The sequence below is a fragment of the Oncorhynchus kisutch genome, linkage group LG7 (assembly GCF_002021735.2).
Source record: "Oncorhynchus kisutch isolate 150728-3 linkage group LG7, Okis_V2, whole genome shotgun sequence".
In the NCBI taxonomy this organism is placed as follows: Eukaryota; Metazoa; Chordata; class Actinopteri; order Salmoniformes; family Salmonidae; genus Oncorhynchus; species Oncorhynchus kisutch.
Genome location: NC_034180.2, coordinates 30,476,916 through 30,497,518, shown reverse-complemented (window position 1 = coordinate 30,497,518; position 20,603 = coordinate 30,476,916). Strand labels below are relative to the sequence as shown.

The following is a 20,603-nucleotide window of genomic DNA, read 5'->3' as shown; positions in this document are numbered from 1 at the left end:
TGAGCTCATGTGCATCCTGTTTCCATTGATCATTTGAGATGTTGTAGAAACATCCTTGAGATGTTTCTACAACTTGAATTGAGTCCATATGTGGTCAAATCAGTTGATTGGACATGATTTGGAAAGGCACACACCTGTCTGTATAAGGTCCCATAGTTGACAGTGCATGTCAGAGCAAAAACCAAGCCATGAGGTTGAAGGAATTGTCCGTAGAGCTCCGAAACAGGATTGTGTTGAGGCACAGATCTGGGGAAGGGTACCAACACATTTATGCAGCATTGAAGGTCCCCAAGGACACAGCGGCCTCCATCATTCTTAAATGGAAGAAATTTGGAACCACCAAGACTCTTCCTAGAGCTGGCCAAACTGAGCAATCCGGGGAGAAGGGCCTTGGTCAGGGAGGTAGCAGGGACTGAGAAACTAGTCAGGATCGAGAGAAAGAGAAACAGAGCAAAGTACAGAAAGTTCCTTGAATGAAACCTGCTCCAGAGCGCTCAGTACCTCAGACTGGGTCGAAGGTTCACCTTCCAACAGGACAAAACCCTAAGCACACAGCCAAGACAATGGACAAGTGGGAAAGTCTCTGAATGTCCTTGAGTGGCCCAGCCAGAGCCCGAACTTGAACCCGATCTAACATCTCTGGAGACACCTGAAAATAGCTGTGCAGCAACGCTCCCCATCCAACCTTGACAGAGCAGCTGGTCAGTCCAGTGAAGGGTGTTCCGCAGTCTGAGGGTTTGTAGATAGAAACGGTCTCTGAGCCGGTTCACATCAGACCTCATGCTCCAATACTATCTGCCAGATGGTAAGGAAATGAACAGCTCATGACTGGGGTGTGGGGGATCTTGATAATGCTGTGGGCCTTCCTCAGGCACTGTTTTGAGTAAATGTCCTGGATGGGTGAGAGCACGATCCAAGTGATGTGCTGGGCCTTGCGGTCATGGACGGAGTAATTTCCGTACCAGGCCGTGATGGAACTGGTCAGGACTCTCTCAATGGTGCAGCGGTAGTATTTGGAGAGGAACCGGGGTGGCATGCCGAATTTCTGCAGCCGCCTCAGGAAGTAGAGACGCTGTTGCACCTTTTTGACAAGAATGGTGGTGTTGTTCATGTCAAGCAGTCGGTGATGTAGATGCGAGAAACAGAGCAAAGTACAGAAAGTTCCTTGAATGAAACCTGCTCCAGAGCGCTCAGTACCTCAGACTGGGTCGAAGGTTCACCTTCCAACAGGACAAAACCCTAAGCACACAGCCAAGACAATGGACAAGTGGGAAAGTCTCTGAATGTCCTTGAGTGGCCCAGCCAGAGCCCGAACTTGAACCCGATCTAACATCTCTGGAGACACCTGAAAATAGCTGTGCAGCAACGCTCCCCATCCAACCTTGACAGAGCTTGAGAGGATCTGCAGAGATGAATGGGAGAAACTCCCCAAATACAGGTGTGCCAAGCTTGTAGCGTCATACCCAAGAATACTCAACCCTGTAATGGCTGTCAAAGGTGCTTCAACAAAGTACTGAGTAAAGGGTCTGAATACTCATGTAAATGTGATATTTCAGTGGCAAACATTTCTAAAAACGTGTTTTTGTTTGTCATTATGGGGTATTGTGTGTAGATTGAGGGAAAAAACTGGAAAAAGTAAAGGGGCCTGAATAGTTTCCGAATTAAATGTATCAACATGAAATTATACTTACTGTCAATTCATGCAAAGGGGATTGTGATTTGGATTTTGTGATTTGCTTACCCCTACCGGTCTCTCTCAGACAGAGAGGTAAGACTAAATCAAACCTCAGTAAAGAAGGATGAGTTTTACTATCTCTTCTCATTTACATAACCAATAACAAGATGTCTGAGTGGGTTTGTAATATCTGGGGAACATTCAATAGATTAGGCAGGTGATTCATCTGAAGAGCATCTGACGTCTCATATTGAGTATGCGGAATGTCAGATGTGCTGCTATTTCTCTGAGAAGGTTTTTGTGTGCTTAATTGAAGTTCTCATTTTGCACAGCGCTTCTGGTCTTGACTGAGGCCTGTTTGATTGGCACATCTGATGATGAGGATTAGATGAGAATTGTAGCCTCTGTTTATCTTCTCAGCGAGCACCCAACCCGCTTTTATAACATGGAGTCAGGAAGCCCCATTCCTGATATAGTCTGTATGAGATATGAACAATCAACTTTAACATGGAAAGTGTCTCCTCCTCCTATAACTGTCAGTCCCTTTCTTTCTCTCTCTCTCTCTCTCTCTTTCTCTCTCTCTCTCCATCCCTCTGTGTGCGCTCAGGTTCTCCAGCTAGGCTCAGACATCCTCCCCCAGTACAAACAGGAGGCTCCTAAGACTCCCCCTCACATCATCCTCCACTACTGCACCTTCAAGACCACCTGGGACTGGGTCATCCTCGTCCTCACCTTCTACACGGCCATCATGGTGCCCTACAACGTGTCCTTCAAGACCAAGCAGAACAACATCGTGTGGCTGGTGCTGGACAGTGTGGTGGATGTCATCTTCCTGGTGGACATCGTACTCAACTTCCACACCACCTTTGTGGGGCCCGGTGGGGAGGTCATCTCAGACCCCAAGCTGATCAGGATGAACTACCTGAAGACCTGGTTCGTCATCGACCTGCTGTCCTGCCTGCCCTATGACATCATCAATGCCTTTGAGAATGTGGATGAGGTACGGTAGAATGGCTCGGGGAAGGGGTGGTGATGGTTTAGGATCTTTGAAATTGTATTTCTTTTTTGGAATGATCTTTTTATTAGAATGTTATTTTCTTTTAATAGGGGTTACATAGACAACCAAACAAAGTGTAATGACTAAGTACAATGAAAGGAATAAATAAGGATACAGCAAAACATTATACAAAAAGGCAGTCATAAAATGGAGAGAAAACAATATATACAAACATTACAATTATAACACGGGCATTTATGGGAGGTTTTCTACATAGGACAACAATGGAGACCAAATTTTCCAAAATGTATCAGACCTCTGGTGTAAATCAAATGTACATTTCTCTAGAGCTTGGATAGCAGAAGCTTGAAAGCCACATTCTCGCAGATGGTACTTCAGGTGTGGACCATAATAACAATATACATTTTTTGGCTAAGTAAACAAGGGTATTGAACAGATGTTCAGAGTCAGGGTCAAACATGACGTTACAATCAAAATAGAGCAAATATAACTTTGGTGAAAAAGCTAATTATCTACCCAAGATATTCTGTATGTGTAAGTGAATATCATTCCAATTAGACTGGATTATGCTACAGTACCAAAAAACGCACATGAAGGTGCCAGTATCCTGTTTACATTTGAAACAGAAATGTGTTGCATTGGAATACATTCTGTGAAGGAGGACAGGTGTAAAGTAGGTTCTATGAAAAAATGGGAAATTTAGCTCGTATGCATTTGGGGTAGACCCTTTTGCAGATAGAAGCTCATTCTTCCTCACCAAATGCATGTCCAATGTCTCTCTCCCAAACATGTCTCAACGCAGCATAGGATGAGGCACTTCTGTTCAATAAAATATAATATATATGGAGATTAAACCTCTCCGAACGGTAGGATTCTTTAAATAGTTTCTCAACTTCAGTCATTTGAAAACGTAGTTTATCAACTTTCTTCTGACCCTCTATGAAGTGTCTAAGTTGTAGGTATTTGTCAGTTGTACTTCTAACAGTTGCTTCTTATGTCGGCTCTGAAATCCAGAAATGTGGGCTTCTGTCAAAACCACTTTGCCTGATGAGCTCTAGACGATTTTCAGTCCTCCAGGAGAAGCAATTATCAATACTCCTTCAACCCAATCATACAGAACACAATTAATTGGATTTTAAACAGAAAAACTTATGGACTGTGTTACTGCTTTTCTAGAGTTCAATCATAGGTGCTCCATCACTGTCATTTCATTAGTAGCACGGTGGTTAGGAAAAACTCCCTAGAAAGGCCAAAACCTAGGAAGAAACCTAGAGAGGAACCAGGCTATGTGGGGTGGCCAGTCCTCTTCTGGCTGTGCCGGGTGGAGATTATAACAGAACATGGCCAAGATGTTCAAATGTTCATAAATGACCAGCATGGTCCAATAATAATAAGGCAGAACAGTTGAAACTGGAGCAGCAGCACGGCCAGGTGGACTGGGGACAGCAAGGAGTCATCATGTCAGGTAGTCCTGAGACATGGTCCTAGGGCTCAGGTCCTCCGAGAGAGAGAAAGAGAGCACACTTAAATTCACACAGGACACCGAATAGGACAGGAGAAGTACTCCAGATATAACAAACTGACCCTAGATGCTGAGACAGGAGGGGTCAGGAGACACTGTGGACCCATCTGAGGACACCCCCGGACAGGGCCTAACATGAAGGATATAACCCCACCCTCTTTGCCAAAGCACAGCCCCCACACCACTAGAGGGATATCTTCAACCACCAACTTACCATCCTGAGACAAGGCCGAGTATAGCCCACAAAGATCTCCGCCACGGCACAACCCAAGGGGGGGGGAGTGAGTGAGGAGAGAGTGAGTGAGTGTGTATTTGTGTATCCAGGTCAATGATACTGTACTTTGCTGTGTAGGTTATAAAAAATACATGTTTAAATAGGTTATGTATACTGTAGGCAATGTTCCCTCAAATTTGTTCAGCACTGAGTAAATTTCAGGTCTGCTGAGCACCAACTTGAATATTCTGTGCAACTTCCGGCGCGTGTTTACTGTGAATACTGAGGCTGTACCCGTTTTAAGTTACTGTTTTAACAGTGGCCAAGTAGGCTAATGTGGCTACTTTATCATAATGTAGGCATACCAGAGTGGCCTACCATAAAACATTTGAGAAAATGCATCCTATAACATTTTAACATGAAAACAGCTGTTCCATCGTTCAGCCTACAGTAGGAGCCAATGTGTGGTGTTCAATGTAGGCCTACATTCCATGAGACTTTAGAAAAAAACATGCAGGGCTTCAAATCAAATCACATTTTATTGGTCACTTACACATGGTTAGCAGATGTTAATGCGAGCGTAGCGAAATGCTTGTGCTTCTAGTTCCGACCATGCAGTAATATCTACAAGTAATCTAACAATTTCACAGCGACTACCTTTTACACACAAGTGTAAAGGAATGAATTAGAATATGTACATATAAATATATGGATGAGCGATGGCCGAACGGCATAGGCAAGATGCAGTAGATGGTATAGAGTACAGCATATACATATGAGATGAGTAATGTAGGGTATGTAAACATTATATAAAGTGGTATTGTTTAAAGGGACTAGTGATACATTTATTACATCCAATTTTTTATTATTAAAGTGGCTAGAGATTTGAGTCAGTATGTTGGCAGCAGACATTCAATGTTAGTAATGGCTGTTTAACAGTCTGATGGCCTTGAGATAGAAGCTGTTTTTCAGTCTCTCGGTCCCAGCTTTGATGCACCTGTACTGACCTCGCCTTCTGGATGATAGCGGGGTGAACAGGCAGTGGCTCAGGTGGTTGTTGTCCTTGATGATCTTTTTGGCCTTCCTGTGACATCGGGTGGTGTAGGTGTCCTGGAGAGCAGGTAGTTTTCCCCCGGTGATGTGTTGTGCTCTGGATAGCCTTGGGGTTGTGGGCGGAGCAGTTGCCGTACCAGGTGGTGATACAGCCCGACAAGATGCTCTCGATTGTGCATCTATAAAAGTTTGTGAGTGTTTTTGGTGACAAGACAAATTTCTTCAGCCTCCTGAGGTTGAAGAGGCGCTGTTGGGCCTTCTTCATCACACTGTTTGTGTGGGTGGACCATTTCAGTTTGTCCGTGATATGTACGCCGAGGAGTTTAAAACTTCCCATCTTTTCCACTACTGTACCATCGATGTGGATAGGGGGGTGCTCCCTCTGCCGTTTCATCTACTTTGTTTTGTTGACATTTGCTTGTTTGCTTGTGAGGTTATTTTCCTGACACCACACTTGATGATTGAGTTGGAGGTGTGCATGGCCATGCAGTCATGGGTCATGGGTGAGCAGGGAGTACAGGAGAGGGCTAAGAACGCACCCTTGTGGGGCCCCAGTGTTGAGGATCAGCGGGGTGGAGATGTTGTTTCCTCTCCACCTGGGGGCATCCAGTCAGAAAGTGCAGGGCGGGGTCGAGACCCAGGGTCTCGAGCTTAATGACGAGTTTGGAGGGTACTATGGTGTTAAATGCTGAGCTGTAGTTGATGAACAGCCTTCTTACATAGAAATTCCTTTTGTCCAGATGGGTTAGGGCAGTGTGATTGCGATTGCGTCATCTGTGGACCTATTGGGGCTGTAAGCAAATTGGAGTGGGTCTAGGGTGTCAGGTAGGGTGGGGGTGGGGGTGATATGATCCTTGACTAGTCTCTCAAAGCACTTCATGATGACAGAAGTGAGTGCTATGGGGCGATAGTCGTTTAGCTCAGTTGCCTTAGCTTTCTTGGGAACAGGAACAATGGTGTCCCTCTTGAAGCATGTAGGAACAGCAGACTGGGATAAGGATTGATTGAATATGTCCGTAAACACACCAGACAGCTAATCAGTGCATGCTCTGAGGATGCAGCTAGGGATGCCGTCTGGGCCGGCAGCCTTGCGAGGTTTAACACGTTTAAATGTTTTACTCACGTTGGCTGCGGTGAAGGTTTTGGCTTGCCATACTCCACTTGTCCTTCAGATAAGGATGTAACTGAAAATGTTGTGTTGTTTGATGCAAGAAACCACTTTACAAAATAAAATGTATTATTATTCCCATGCCATTATTACAGAGAATCAGACAAATTATGCTACCCTCTGGCTACTTATATGCCTATTGGCTACTTAGCTTATTCAAGACCATCTCAAAACACAACACTTCCCCTTTAAGACTTAAATAAGCTCTTTACCTGACTCACTTCTCAAAGATGGCTAGAAAGGCAAACATTTTGGGCTCTTGTTGGAGGAAACCACTCCCCCAGTGTTGCTATAACTGGGCTAATAACTCACTAACTAGCAAAGAATAAGAATAATTGTGCACACGTGGCTACATGCACTTTGATCTCAAAACAAGCACATCTACTCATGACCACTCATACTGTAGCCTAAAACACAGTTCAATTCCACATATGCCAATGGCTATTGGCCTACTGCAGCTCTGATTGGTTACGGTGCACCGGTCTGTTTAGAGTACAGGCCGGAGTTGTGCATGTCAATGCAATAGAATCCTACTCCAATGTGCTCTGCCTACAGTAAAATCTATTTCACACTTCGTTTTCCATACCAAGTCTTGGATAGTTTATTTTGTTTCGTTATGCTACATTGAAAGTGACAAATATTGCGTTGATTCGAGCACAATTCCCACAGCAGAGCGAAATGTTGATAGTGTTAACTAAAGGGGAAAACTCTAGAAGTTGAGTGAAGTTCAATCTCGTGCTTCTCTGCCCGGGCTGATATTGAGTCTGTGCAGCAGCAGTCTGAGGGGAGCTGTGTGAGCAGCTTAGAGGGAACATTGACTGTAGGTTATATAAAATACATGTTTTCTGTATTGATGGCTGATGTGCCCAGGTTTCTAGAATAAGAGAACTGGTTCCCTGCTGTTATTTGAAGCTAGTGTGAAGGCGTGAACTATGTCTTGTATTGGTGTCTGTTCAGGATGCAGTAGGTTAATGTTCTCCTGCTGTATGTTAGTTCAGGTTTGTGTGTCTCTGTGGGTTTTCTCAGGTGGGCCTGATAGTTTCTGAGAGCTCCTGCTGGGATGTGGCTGTGAGGTCCACTTGCTCACAGATGGGGAGGGGCAAGAGCAGCCATGAGGGGCTGATAGGAAATCAATAGGATTCAAATGCACAACCACAAAACTCAAAGTGATGATTTGTCTCTGTGTCAAGATGTGAGCTCATATTGAGGGAAAAGGGTAATGTACAGCCCGGGTGTGGTGACCAATGTGCACAGTGTATTGTAGTGTGTTCCCAAGACCTCCCGTCACTCTGAATCATGCAGTGTAGAGAGAGAGAACATATCAAATATAATAGAGGAACTAGAGAGTGAGAGGTGAGAGAAAGAATGACAGGGAAAGACAAAGAGATGTCAAACAGGAAGAGATAATAAGGATAATTGTATTTTATGTCTGGGTTGTTATTTTGCCCTTTTTTCTCTGGAGGTTTACATTGTGATGACAGTTTTTGCCTTTCAACATTGTGGCTTTATAGTTGATTTTAAATCAGGTGCTATGCAGAATACCAAGTGCTTTGCTACACATTGAAATGTCTTTAGTTGCTGCAGGTGCTTTGATACATGTTGAGTTTTATTCGCTGTACGCTAGTGTTCCCCAAGTGTTCATTTATTTGTCCACCCAAGTTTTCAGAGCAACATTTATTGTTGCACATAAAAGACTCAAATCACCAGGAAATCATATATTCTACTGATGGCGGAAAAATCAATCCAGTTACATATCGCAATATTAGTTTTGACGATAGACTGCAATATTAGTTTTGAACTATTCGGCAGTACCTGCACCAAAACGGCAGTATTTTTCGTTCATAGCTTGTTCTCCATCTTCTATTTAAATAGTGAAGCAATTTGTTTTCAGCACATTTATTTCCATGACTGATCAAAACACTTCTCAGGGATCTCTCTTGTTCCTCTGCAGCAGACATATGGTGAGCGATATGTTTGGAACCGCAAAGAAATCACATTATCAAATCGCAAACATTTCGTATCGGCACCTAAGTATCATGTTAATATTGTGTTGTGAAGAACCTGGCAATTCCCAGCCCTAAAGTATTCCAACGCATAAATAGAGAGACATATGTGATCGTATGCAAATGTAATCAAGGTTTCCAATGATTATGTTTTTGTCAAATATGAAATATGTTTGGACTTCTTGCGTTCAATGTGCAGTGTACAAATGATTTCTAACTATATTCCAGCCCCCTGACCATCTGCTCAAGAAAAGATCGGTCCACAGCTGAATGTAATTGGGGACCCATGATGTACACTATAGTGAGGGGGATGCTTTAAGATGTCATAGAACACAACAGAAGAATCGACATCCAGATATTTTACACACAGAATCCCGCTTGTGTACAAGGCATCACATTCACAAGGTTTCTTTTCAGTGTGCTGATGACTGCTGAGGTTCCCTGAGGTCATAGAGGGGAGGAGTGGGCTTGGAGAGGAGGAGGGGGCAGGCAGCCCCCTGTAGTCTGGGCTGCTACCTGCTGGCACAGAGCCCCAGTAAAGTGCACTCAGACGCATTTTTCCTGTCTGCAGGGGCCATGCCAGCACTGGCTAATCCAGCGTGACCTTTTTATGTGCCATGCATGTTGCAATGAACAAAAACAATCTGACAGGCCCAGGGGAGCCTCGCCCTCAGCACTGTGGAGGCTTGGTTTAGCATTATTAGCACCCACTCAAGCTGGCTGTGGAGGTTGTGGATTAGCATTAGCCTAGCACTAAGGCTGGCTGTGGGGGTATGGGTAAGCATTAGCCTAGCGCTAAGGCTGGCTGTGGGGGTATGGGTAAGCATTAGCCGAGTACTTAGGGCTGTGGGGGTTTGGGTAAGGATTATCTAAGCACCGCAGTTCGCAAGCTAGGGATCGCAACCCCATGTGTGGTCGCCTGATATGAAAATGTGGTCACGGGAGAATTTTAAAAATCCTGAAGACACGGTGTCTTGCAAAAGTATTCATCCCCCTTGGCATTTTTCCTATTTTGTTGCATTACAACCTGTAACTTAAATGGATTTTTATTTGAATTTCATGTAATGGACATACACAAAATAGTCCAAATTGGTGAAGTGAAATTTAAAAAATAACTTGTTAAAAAAAAAAGGAAAGTGCTGCGTGCATATGTATTCACCCCCTTTGGCATGAAGCCCCTAAATAAGATCTGGTGCAACCTTCAGAAGTCACATAATTAGTTAAATAAAGTCCACTTGTGTGCAATTGAAGTGTCACATGATCTGTCATATGATCTCAGTATATATACATCTGTTCTGAAAGTTGTGGAGAAGTACAGATCAGGGTTGGGTTATAAAAAAATATCTGAAACTTCGAACATCCCACGGAGCACAATTAAATACATTATTAAAAAATGGAAAGAATATGGCACCACAACAAACCTGCCAAGAGGGGGCCGCCCACCATATCTCCTGGACCAGGCAAGGAAGGTATTAATCAGAGGCAACAAAGAGACCAAAGATAACCCTGAAGGAGCTGCAAAGCTCCACAGCAGAGATTGGAGTATCTGTCCATAGGACCACTTTAAGCCGTACACTCCACAGAGCTGGGCTTTACGGAAGAGTGGCCAGAAAAAAAGCCATTGCTTAAAGAAAAGAATAAGAAAACAAGCGTGGTGTTCGCCAAAAGGCATGTGGGAGACTCCCCACACATATGGAAGAAGGTACTCCAGTCAGATTAGACTAAAATGTAGCTTTTTGTCCATCAAGAAAAACACTATGTCTGGCGCAAACCCAACATCTCTCATCACCCCAGGAACACCACCCCGAGAACACCACGTTTTTCATCGGCAGGGACTGGGAAACTGGTCAGAATTGAAGGAATGATGGAAGGCACTAAATAAAGGGGAATTCTTGAGGGAAAACAGTTTGTCTTCCAGAGATTTGAGACTGGGACGGAGATTCACCTTCCAGCAGGACAATGACCCTAATTATACTGCTAAAGCAGCACTTGAGTGGTTTAAGGGGAAACATTTAAATGTCTTGAAATGGCCTAGTCAAAGCCCAGACCTCAATCCAATTGAAAATCTGTGGTATGACTTAAAGATTGCTGTACACCAGCGGAACCCATCCAACTTGAAGGAGCTGGAGCAGTTTTGCCTTGAAGAATGGGCAAAAATTCCAGTGGCTAGATGTGCCAAGCTTATAGAGACATACCCCAAGAGACTTGCAGCTGTAATTGCTGCAAAATGTGGCTCCCGAGCGGCGCATCAGTCTAAGGCACTGCATCTCAGTGCTACAGGTGTCACAACAGACACCCTGGTTCAAATTCAGGCTGTATCACATCCAGCTCTGATTGGGAGTCCATTGGGCGGAGCACAATTGGCCCAGCGTCGTCCGGGTTTAGCTGGAGTAGGCCGTCATTGTAAATAAGAATTTGTTCTTAACTGACTTGCCTAGTTAAATAAAGGTTAACTAATATATTCTAATATTGTCTTTGTATCTGAAATTTATTGTAATGTGGTTAACCTTAAAAATGTAATTGAAAATTAATCAAATTTCAAAGATACCATTCAACCAGAGAGTGCCCTTAGATCATGGGAAAAGGCTGCACTTGACCGTTGCACTTGAGTCATTCATACGGTGAATGGCTAGGCCCCTACCTTATGAAGCCACACACTATTGCAGAGACTTTGATATTACCGGACGCAATTGATATGGTGAAAACAATGTGTGGGGAGGCAGAGGCACAGAAACTCACATCAATACCTTTGTCAGATAAAACTGAAAAATGAAGAATTTGAGCTTTTGCTAGCAATCATGACTGAACATCTCAAACTCCACAACTTATGCTCTGCAAATCGATGTTAGCTGTGAGGGCCGAGATGCCCATGCTTTGACTTATGTTCGCTGTATATGTCGGGGGATGTTATTCACAAGGACATATTGTTCTGTCTCACGATTCCGGAGCATGAAACGGCACAGGGGATGTTCAGTGTGCTGAGTGGCTAAATTGATGAAAAACAGATTCCATGGGATCGAATGGTGGGCTTTTGCACAGATGGGTCTCCATCTATGGCGGGACGGCAGGCAGGCCTCTGCACTCTTGTTATTAATATGTCTCCATCTGTGATATGGATGCATTGTATGATACACCAATAGCAATTGGTGGCAAAAGAGCTGAGCACAGAACTCTGAGAAATACTGCAGCAGGTAACTTTGATTGTAAACTACATCAAACCACATCTACTGTGCACACACCTGTTCGCAAAACTATTTGGAGATTGAAGATCAGAGCATGACAATGGTCTATTTCACACCGAGGCTTGGTGGTTATCGAGAGGAACTGTTGTCATTCACAATGGATGTATAAAAAAACGTACTTGGTTGACTTTGTGCCTCCTTACCTATGTAACAGACATATTAGGGAAACTGAACAAAGTGAAAGCAAGCATGCAGGGGACATACAAAAACATTCTACAGATGAGTGACAGAATCAGTGGACTCAGAGGAAAGAATTCTTATTGGAGAGAGAGTCATTCAAAAACTAGCCATGCCCCCTTCCCTCGGCTGTGCATGTTTTCAATGGAAAACAGCAACAGTAAGTGTCCCACACAGGTGACGACTGGCCACCTCCAACGCTTGGAAGAGCACTTTGGGACCTTCTTCCCAATCTGTTTGACTGTGATCCTTTGCTCAGTTGACATGCCGGTAGGTGAAATTGAACAGCTGATTGAGCTGTCATGTGACCAATTGTATTCACGGGTCACTATGGAGGAGTTTTGGTTCCTGACTCAAAGGGAATACCCTGCCACCTCCCTCTGAGCATTAATGCCACGTTCACAACAACTGGGAACTCGGAAATCTCAGACTTCCGACTTTAGTGCGTTGAACGGTCATCCAACTTGGAATTCCAACTTGGGAACTCAGGTCTCTTTCTAAGACTCTGACTTTCCGAACTGAAGCTCACTGATGTCATGATTTGACCTCCTACTTTTCCAAGGTCCCAGTTGTCTTGAAAGCAGAATAAAACCAACGATACCCTTCGTCGGCTCATACAATATATGTGTGAAGCTGGATTCAGTGCTCTCGTCTACCTTAAAACCAAATATAGATCCAGGTTGGGTGCGATAGCAGAGATGTTATTTTTATTCAACGTTTATTTAACTAGGCAAGTCAGTTAAGAGAAGAGAAGAACAGTGAACCGTCTAGCCATACTCCCAAGTTTTTGTGAGGTATTTGTATTTATTATGGATCCCCATTAGCCAGTGAAGCAGCTACTCTTCCTTGGGTCCAGCATAATTAAGGTAGTTTATACAATTTTAAAACATTACAGTACATTCACAGGTTTCACAACCCACTGTGTGCCCTCAGGCCCATACTCAACCACTACCACACATCTACAGTACTAAATCCGTGTGTGTGTGTGTGTGTGTGTGTGTGTGTGTGTGTGTGTGTGTATGCATGTGTCTGTGCCAACGTTTGTGTTGCTTCACAGTCTCCGCTGTTCAATAAGGTGTTTTTTAAATCTAATTTTACTGCTTGCGTCAGTTACTTGATGTGGAATAGAGTTCCATGTAGTAATGGCTCTATGTCGTACTGTGTGCCTCCTATAGTCTGTTCTGGACTTGGGGACTGTGAAGAGACCTCTTGTGGCATGTCTTGTGGGGTATGCATGGGTGTCCGAGCTGTGTGCCAGTAGTTTAGACAGACAGCTCGGTGCATTCAACAGGTCAATACCTCTCATAAATAAAAGTAGTGATGAAGTCAATCTCTCCTCCACTTTGAGCTAGGAGAGATTGACATGCATGTTATTAATATTAGCTCTCTGTGTACATCCAAGAGTCAGCTGTGCTGCCCGGTTCTGAGTCAATTGCAAAGTCCTTTTTTGTGGCACCTGACCACACGACTGAACAGTAGTCAAGGTGCGACAAAACTAGGGCCTGTAGGACCTGCCTTGTTGATAGTGTTGTTAAGGCAGAGCATCGCTTTATTATAGACAGACTTCTCCCAATCTTAGCTGCTACTGCATCAATATGTTTTGACCATGGCAGTTTACAATCTAGTGTTACTCCAAGCAGTTTAGTCTCAACTTGCTCAATTTCCTCATTATTTATTACAAGATTTAGTTGAAGTTTAGGGTTTACTGAGTGTTTTGTTCCAAGTACAATGATTTTAGTTTTAGAAATATTTAGGGCTAACTTATTCCTTGCCACCCATTCTGAAACTAACTGCAGCTCTTTGTTGAGTGTTGCAGTCATTTCAGTCGCTGTAGTAGCGTTGAGTCATCCGCATACATGGAAACTCTGGCTTTACTCAGTCAGTGGCATGTAGTTAGTAAAAAAAAATGAAATGCCAGAAAACAGCTACCTTGGGGAATTCCTGATTCTAACTGGATTATGTTGGCGAGGTTTCCATTAAAGAACACCCTCTGTGTTCTGTTAGACGGGTAACTCTTTATCCACATTATAGCAGGGGGTGTAAAGCCATAACACACAAGTTTTTCCAGCAGCAGACTATGATCAATAATGTCAAAAGCTGCACTGAAGTCTAACAAGGCAGCTCCCACAATCATTTTATCATCAATTTCTCTCAGCCAATCATCAGTCATTTGTGTAATTGCTGTGCTTGTTGAGTGTCCTTCCCTATAAGCATGTTGAAATGCTGTTGTAAATATGTTTACTGTAAAATAGCATTGTATCTGGTCAAACACAATTTTTCCCAGAAGTTTACTAAGGGTTGGTAACAGGCTGATTGGTTGGCTATTTGAGCCAGTAAAGGGGGCTTTACCATTCTTGGGTAGCGGAATGACTTTAGCTTCCCTCCAGGCCTGAGGGCACACGCTCTCTATTAGGCTTAAATTAAAGATGTGGCAAATAGGAGTGGCAATATCGTCTGCTATTATCCTCAGTAATTTTCCATCTAGATTGTCAGACCCTGGAGGCTTGTCATTGTTGATAGACAACAATAATTTGTTCACCTCTTCCGCACTGACTTTACGGAATTCTAAAGTACAATTCTTGTCTTTCACAATTTGGTCCGATATACTTGGATGTGTCGGGTCAGCGTTTGTTGCTGGCATGTCGCCCTAAGTTTGCTTATCTTGCCAATGTAAAAGTCATTAAAGTTGAATGAGCCATCTGATTCAATAACAGTAACGCAGAGTTGGCTTTATTTCCCAAAATTTCATTTAAGGTGCCCTGAAACTTTATATAATTTGTCTTTGTTTCATAGTGTAGTTTATTTTTATTTTTATTTAGTTTAGTCACATGATTTCTTAATTTGCAGTATGTTTGCCAATCAGTTGGGCTGCCAGACTTAATTGCCATACCTTTTGCCTCATCCCTCTCAACCATACAATTTTTAAATTCCTCATAAATCCAAGGGGATTCAACAGGTTTTAGTCATTTTCTTAATGGGTACATGCTTATTAGTAACTGGAATAAGTAGTTTCATAAATGCATCAAATGCAGCATCTGGTTGCTCCTCATTACACACCACAGACCAGCAAATATTGTTCACATCATCAACATATGAATCACTACAAAATGTATTGTATGACGGCTTATACACTATATTAGGCCCAGCCTTTGCAACATTGGTTTCTCTAGATATGGCTATTATATTGTGATCACTACATCCTATGGATTTGGATACTGCTTTAAAGCAAATGTCTGTAGCGTTAGAAAAACTGTGATCAATACATGTTGATGATTTAATTCCTGTGCTGTTTGTAACTACCCTGGTAGGTTGACTGACAACCTGATCCAGGTTGCAGACACTGTTTACAGTTTGAAGTTTTTTCCTGAGTGGGCAGCTTGATGATAGCCAGTCAATATTTAAATCACCCATAAAATATACTTCTCTGTTTATCACATACATTATCAAGCATTTCACACATATTATCCAGATAATGACTGTTAGCACTTGGTGGTCTATAGCAACTTCCCACAAGAATGGGCTTTAGGTGAGGCAGATGAACCTGTAGCCATATTACTTCAACAGTATTTAACATTAGATCGTCTCTAAGCTTTACAGGAATGTGGTTCTGAATATAGACCACAACACCGCCTCTGTTGACATTTCTGTCTTTTCGGTAGATGTTATAACCATGTATTACTACTACTGTATCATCAAAGGTATTATCTAAGTGAGTTTCAGAGATAGTCAGAATATGAATGTCATCTGTTACAAGCAAGTTATTGACTTCATGGACCTTGTTTCTTAGGCTGCATATGTTAATATGAGCTATTTTTAGCACTTTTCTGGGTTGCATGATTGTTTTTAATGCTTTACTGGGAAGCTTATCAGAGGTAGACTTACTCATGCTATTTACATTGGAGCTGATAGTGCAGGGTGAGCTGCATAAAGTGGTCTTCCTACTATTGCACACCGCCTCAGTGCTAACAGTATAGCTCTGGTTTATAGGCTCATGATTACTGCTTACAATAGCTGTAGGATAAACAGATGTATTCAGTGCAATTAGGGGTACATAAATTGCCCCTAAGATCATGTACATTTGATGCAGAATTATGACAACTCATTGTCACAATGGTGACTGAGCTGGTCTTGGATCATTTACCAGTCATTGTTTCAACACAGCCTTGAAATGCGTGGACAGAGTCCAGGAGCCAAGATGATTTGGATGGACTCCGTCATTCCTGTAGAGTATCTTCTGTTCCCAGAAGGTGTCAAAGTTATCAATAAAAGTGACTCCAGCAGAGCTACAGTAGTCTTTTAGCCAGATGTGTAATGCCAGCAGTCTGCTGAATCTTTCACACCCGCGGCCCAACAATGGTACTGGACCTGAGATTATTGGCAGTTTTTTAAAGTCTTTTAATGCTAAAATCAGTTCATTAAAATCAATTTTCAAATGTTCCGAGCTAGCCCTCCTGATGTCGTTTGACCCCACATGGACAATGACAGTGTCAGCTCCCGGCATCTGTGGTAGAACAGTCAGAAGCAGCCTTAAGGTGACTACCTCAAGCGCTAAACACTCAGAGGTAGTTATCACACCGAAGGGGAGAGGGGCATTCTTCTTACCAAACCACATGACCTTTGTTTTGGAGGTGTTCAGAACAAGGTTAAGGGCAGAGAAAGCATGTTGGACACTAAGAAAGCTTTGTTGTAGAGCGTTTAACACAAAATCCGGGGAGGGATCAGCTGAGTTTAAGACTGTATCATCTGCATATAAATGGATGAGAGAGCTTCCTACTGCCTGAGCTATGTTGTTGATGTAAATTGAGAAGAGCGTGGGGCCTAGGATCGAGCCTTGGGGTACTCCCTTGGTGACAGGCACTGGCTGAGACAGCAGATGTTCTGACTTTACACACTGCACTTTTTTAGAGAGGTTGTTAGCAAAACAGGCCAAAGACCCCTCAGAGACACCAATACTCATTAGCCAGCCCACAAGAATGGAATGGTCTACCATAACAAAATCTTTGGCCAAGTCAATAAAAATAGCAACACAACATGGCTTAGAATCAAGGGAAATGGTGACATCATTTAGGACCTTTAAGGTTGCAGTGACACATCCATAACCTGAGTGGAAACCAGATTGCATACCAGAGAGAATACTGTACACATCAAGAAAGCCAGTCGATTGATTATTGACAAGTTTTTACAACACTTTTGATTGCCCTATAACAGTTGGGATCAGCTTGATCTCCTCCTTTAAATAAAGGATGCACCACCGTGCATCCAAGCAATGGGAACCTCCCTAGAAAGGAGAGACAGGTTAAAAAGGTCAGAGATAGACTTGGCAATAATAGGGGCAGCAACCTCAAAGAAGAAAGGGTCTAAACCATCTGACCCAGATGTTCTTTGGGGGGTAAAGTTTAAGGAGCTCCTTTAGCACCTTGGACTCAGTGACCACCTGCAGGGAGAAACATTGTAGCTGGGCAGGGGAAAAAGAGGGAGGATCATCGGGGCTTGTTATATTAAAAGGGGTGTGAGATGAGGAAATGTTGGAAGGGCAAGGAGGCATGGCTGAGTCAAATGGAATCCTGATCCAACAATCCAGGCTGTATCACATCCGGCCGTGATTGGGAGTCAAATCAAATCAAATCAAATCAAATCAAATTTATTTATATAGCCCTTCGTACATCAGCTGATATCTCAAAGTGCTGTACAGAAACCCAGCCTAAAACCCCAAACAGCAAGCAATGCAGGTGTAGAAGCACGGTGGCTAGGAAAAACTCCCTAGAAAGGCCAATACCTAGGAAGAAACCTAGAGAGGAACCAGGCTATGTGGGGTGGCCAGTCCTCTTCTGGCTGTGCCGGGTGGAGATTATAACAGAACATGGCCAAGATGTTCAAATGTTCATAAATGACCAGCATGGTCAAATAATAATAAGGCAGAACAGTTGAAACTGGAGCAGCAGCACAGTCAGGTGGAAGTTGAAACTGGAGCAGCAGCATGGCCAGGTGGACTGGGGACAGCAAGGAGTCATCATGTCAGGTAGTCCTGGGGCATGGTCCTAGGGCTCAGGTCAGTTGAAACTGGAACAGCAGCATGGCCAGGTGGACCGGGGACAGCAAGGAGTCATCATGTCAGGTAGTCCTGGGGCATGGTCCTAGGGCTCAGGTCCTCCGAGAGAGAGAAAGAAAGAGAGAAGGAGAGAATTAGAGAACGCACACTTAGATTCACACAGGACACCGAATAGGACAGGAGAAGTACTCCAGATATAACAAACTGACCCCAGCCCCCCGACACATAAACTACTGCAGCATAAATACTGGAGGCTGAGACAGGAGGGGTCAGGAGACACTGTGGCCCCATCCGAGGACACCCCCGGACAGGGCCAAACAGGAAGGATATAACCCCACCCACTTTGCCAAAGCACAGCCCCCACACCACTAGAGGGATATCTTCAACCACCAACTTACCATCCTGAGAGAGCCCCAGCAAGCCAGTGACTCAGCCCCTGTAATAGGGTTAGAGGCAGAGAATCCCAGTGGAAAGAGGGGAACCGGCCAGGCAGAGACAGCAAGGGCGGTTCGTTGCTCCAGAGCCTTTCCGTTCACCTTCCCACTCCTGGGCCAGACTACACTCAATCATATGACCCACTGAAGAGATGAGTCTTCAGTAAAGACTTAAAGGTTGAGACCGAGTTTGCGTCTCTGACATGGGTAGGCAGACCGTTCCATAAAAATGGAGCTCTATAGGAGAAAGCCCTGCCTCCAGCTGTTTGCTTAGAAATTCTAGGGACAATTAGGAGGCCTGCGTCTTGTGACCGTAGCGTACGTGTAGGTATGTACGGCAGGACCAAATCAGAGAGTCCCATTGGGCAGCTCACTATTAACTCAGTGTCGTCCGGGATTGGCCGGGGTAGACCGTCATTATAACTAAGAATTTATTCTTAACTGACCTGCCTAGTTTTATAAAGGTTAAATAAAAAAATATATATAAAAAAAATCAACAAGGAGCTATTTCAAAGTTTAATGCTTAAAAAAACAGCAAATTAAATTGTTTGGAGATAGACTTGGTGGAGACAACCGAGCACCGAAGGTGTTCCTTGGTAAAGATTGCCACTCCACCACCTTTGGAAGGTCTGTCTTGCCAAAAAAGGTCATAACCAGAATGGTTAACATCAGTATTCAAAACACTTTCTTAACCACGTCTCAGTAATGACTAACACATCTGGATTGGAGCTGTGAACCCACACTTTTGATCAATTTTAGGTAATACGCTTCTAGTGTTAAACGGCAGAAAACCCAGGCTTTTATGAGAGCATAAATCAGTGAAGCAGATAACAGGGCACAAGTCAGAATTGTAGCTATCAATAGTAGATGGGCCAGGGTGTACATGCACATTTCCAGATATCATCAGCAGTAATAAAATTAGGGCACGGCTGAAGACAGGGAGAGCTCTGCAATGTTGATTTACAACAATTGAATGTGCATTAGATGTCAACAAGATCATATTGTACAGCAATTTCATTAGGTAACATGACTACAAAGCCGGTGAGAGGTGGTTAGAATAGGATGGGAGACCAAAAGTCTGTGTAACCAGTAGAGTCAGAGTCCCGAGTGTGGGAACAAACAGTCTGTCCCACGGTTGGGTAAACAATCAAGTTCATAGTCAACAAAGCATGCAGGAGTCATGAGGCAAATAGCATAAAGCACAATAAAAAAATATAACGACTTGGGGCTAGCCATTGTAAGTTCAGAGTAACAAAGATGAGATGTGCACTGTTGACCAGGCCCCTGACGCGACATGCATCAAGCACACCCATCTCATTAGTGGTGATGAGATAAGATACATTATGTCAGACTAATTTGCAATTGACTGTCATAGCACAAAATAAAAAAGTAAACATTGGTTGTTAATTCCATAATTCTGGGGGTAAGCATTAGCCTAGCGCTTAGGGCTGTGGGGGTTTGGGTAAGCATTAGCCTAGCGCCAAGTCTAACTGTGGGGGTTTGGGTTAGCATAAGGATAATTTAGCGCTCATGTATAATATTATAATGCCTCAGGATGAAAACCTCTCTGGACTCTACAGGATCTTTGAATCTTAATCGAATGATCAAGATCACGGTGGCAATTTGCTATCAATTTGATTAACTGCACACTATGTCCCAGAATAATTATTGTATTCAATCTATTAACTCTTCTTCTCCTCAATCTAATGTTACTCCTATTTTGTATTTGTATTTGTATTTATTAGGGATCCCCATCTGTTGCCATGGCAGCAGCTACTCTTCCTAGTGTCAAAACACATTAAGGCACTTACATTACATAAAACAAAAGATTAAACAGTATGGGCATATACACCCTAGGCCCAGGGGTACACTACCCTCCATTTATCACGTCCATGCATGACTGCTCTCTATACACGACTTAACAAGGCTGATCTGTAATAAACAGGTGCTTACCAGCAGTAATCATTCATCATCATGTGTTGCTGCTTTTTACGACCCATGCTGTTATCTTTTCATCTGATTGCCCTATAGGTGAGCCTTTAATGTGG

General features: G+C 43.4%; 1 protein-coding gene across 1 annotated transcript in view; it reads left to right on the top strand.

Annotated features, from left to right (window-relative positions):
- The window catches only part of kcnh5b (potassium voltage-gated channel, subfamily H (eag-related), member 5b), an 89,933-nt gene that overhangs the window by 30,650 nt on the left and 38,680 nt on the right, over positions 1-20,603 (top strand). The window contains exon 6 of the mRNA XM_031828918.1: positions 2,283-2,675. Within this exon, the coding sequence (XP_031684778.1) occupies positions 2,283-2,675 (393 nt within the window). The remainder of the gene's footprint in view (positions 1-2,282; positions 2,676-20,603) is intronic.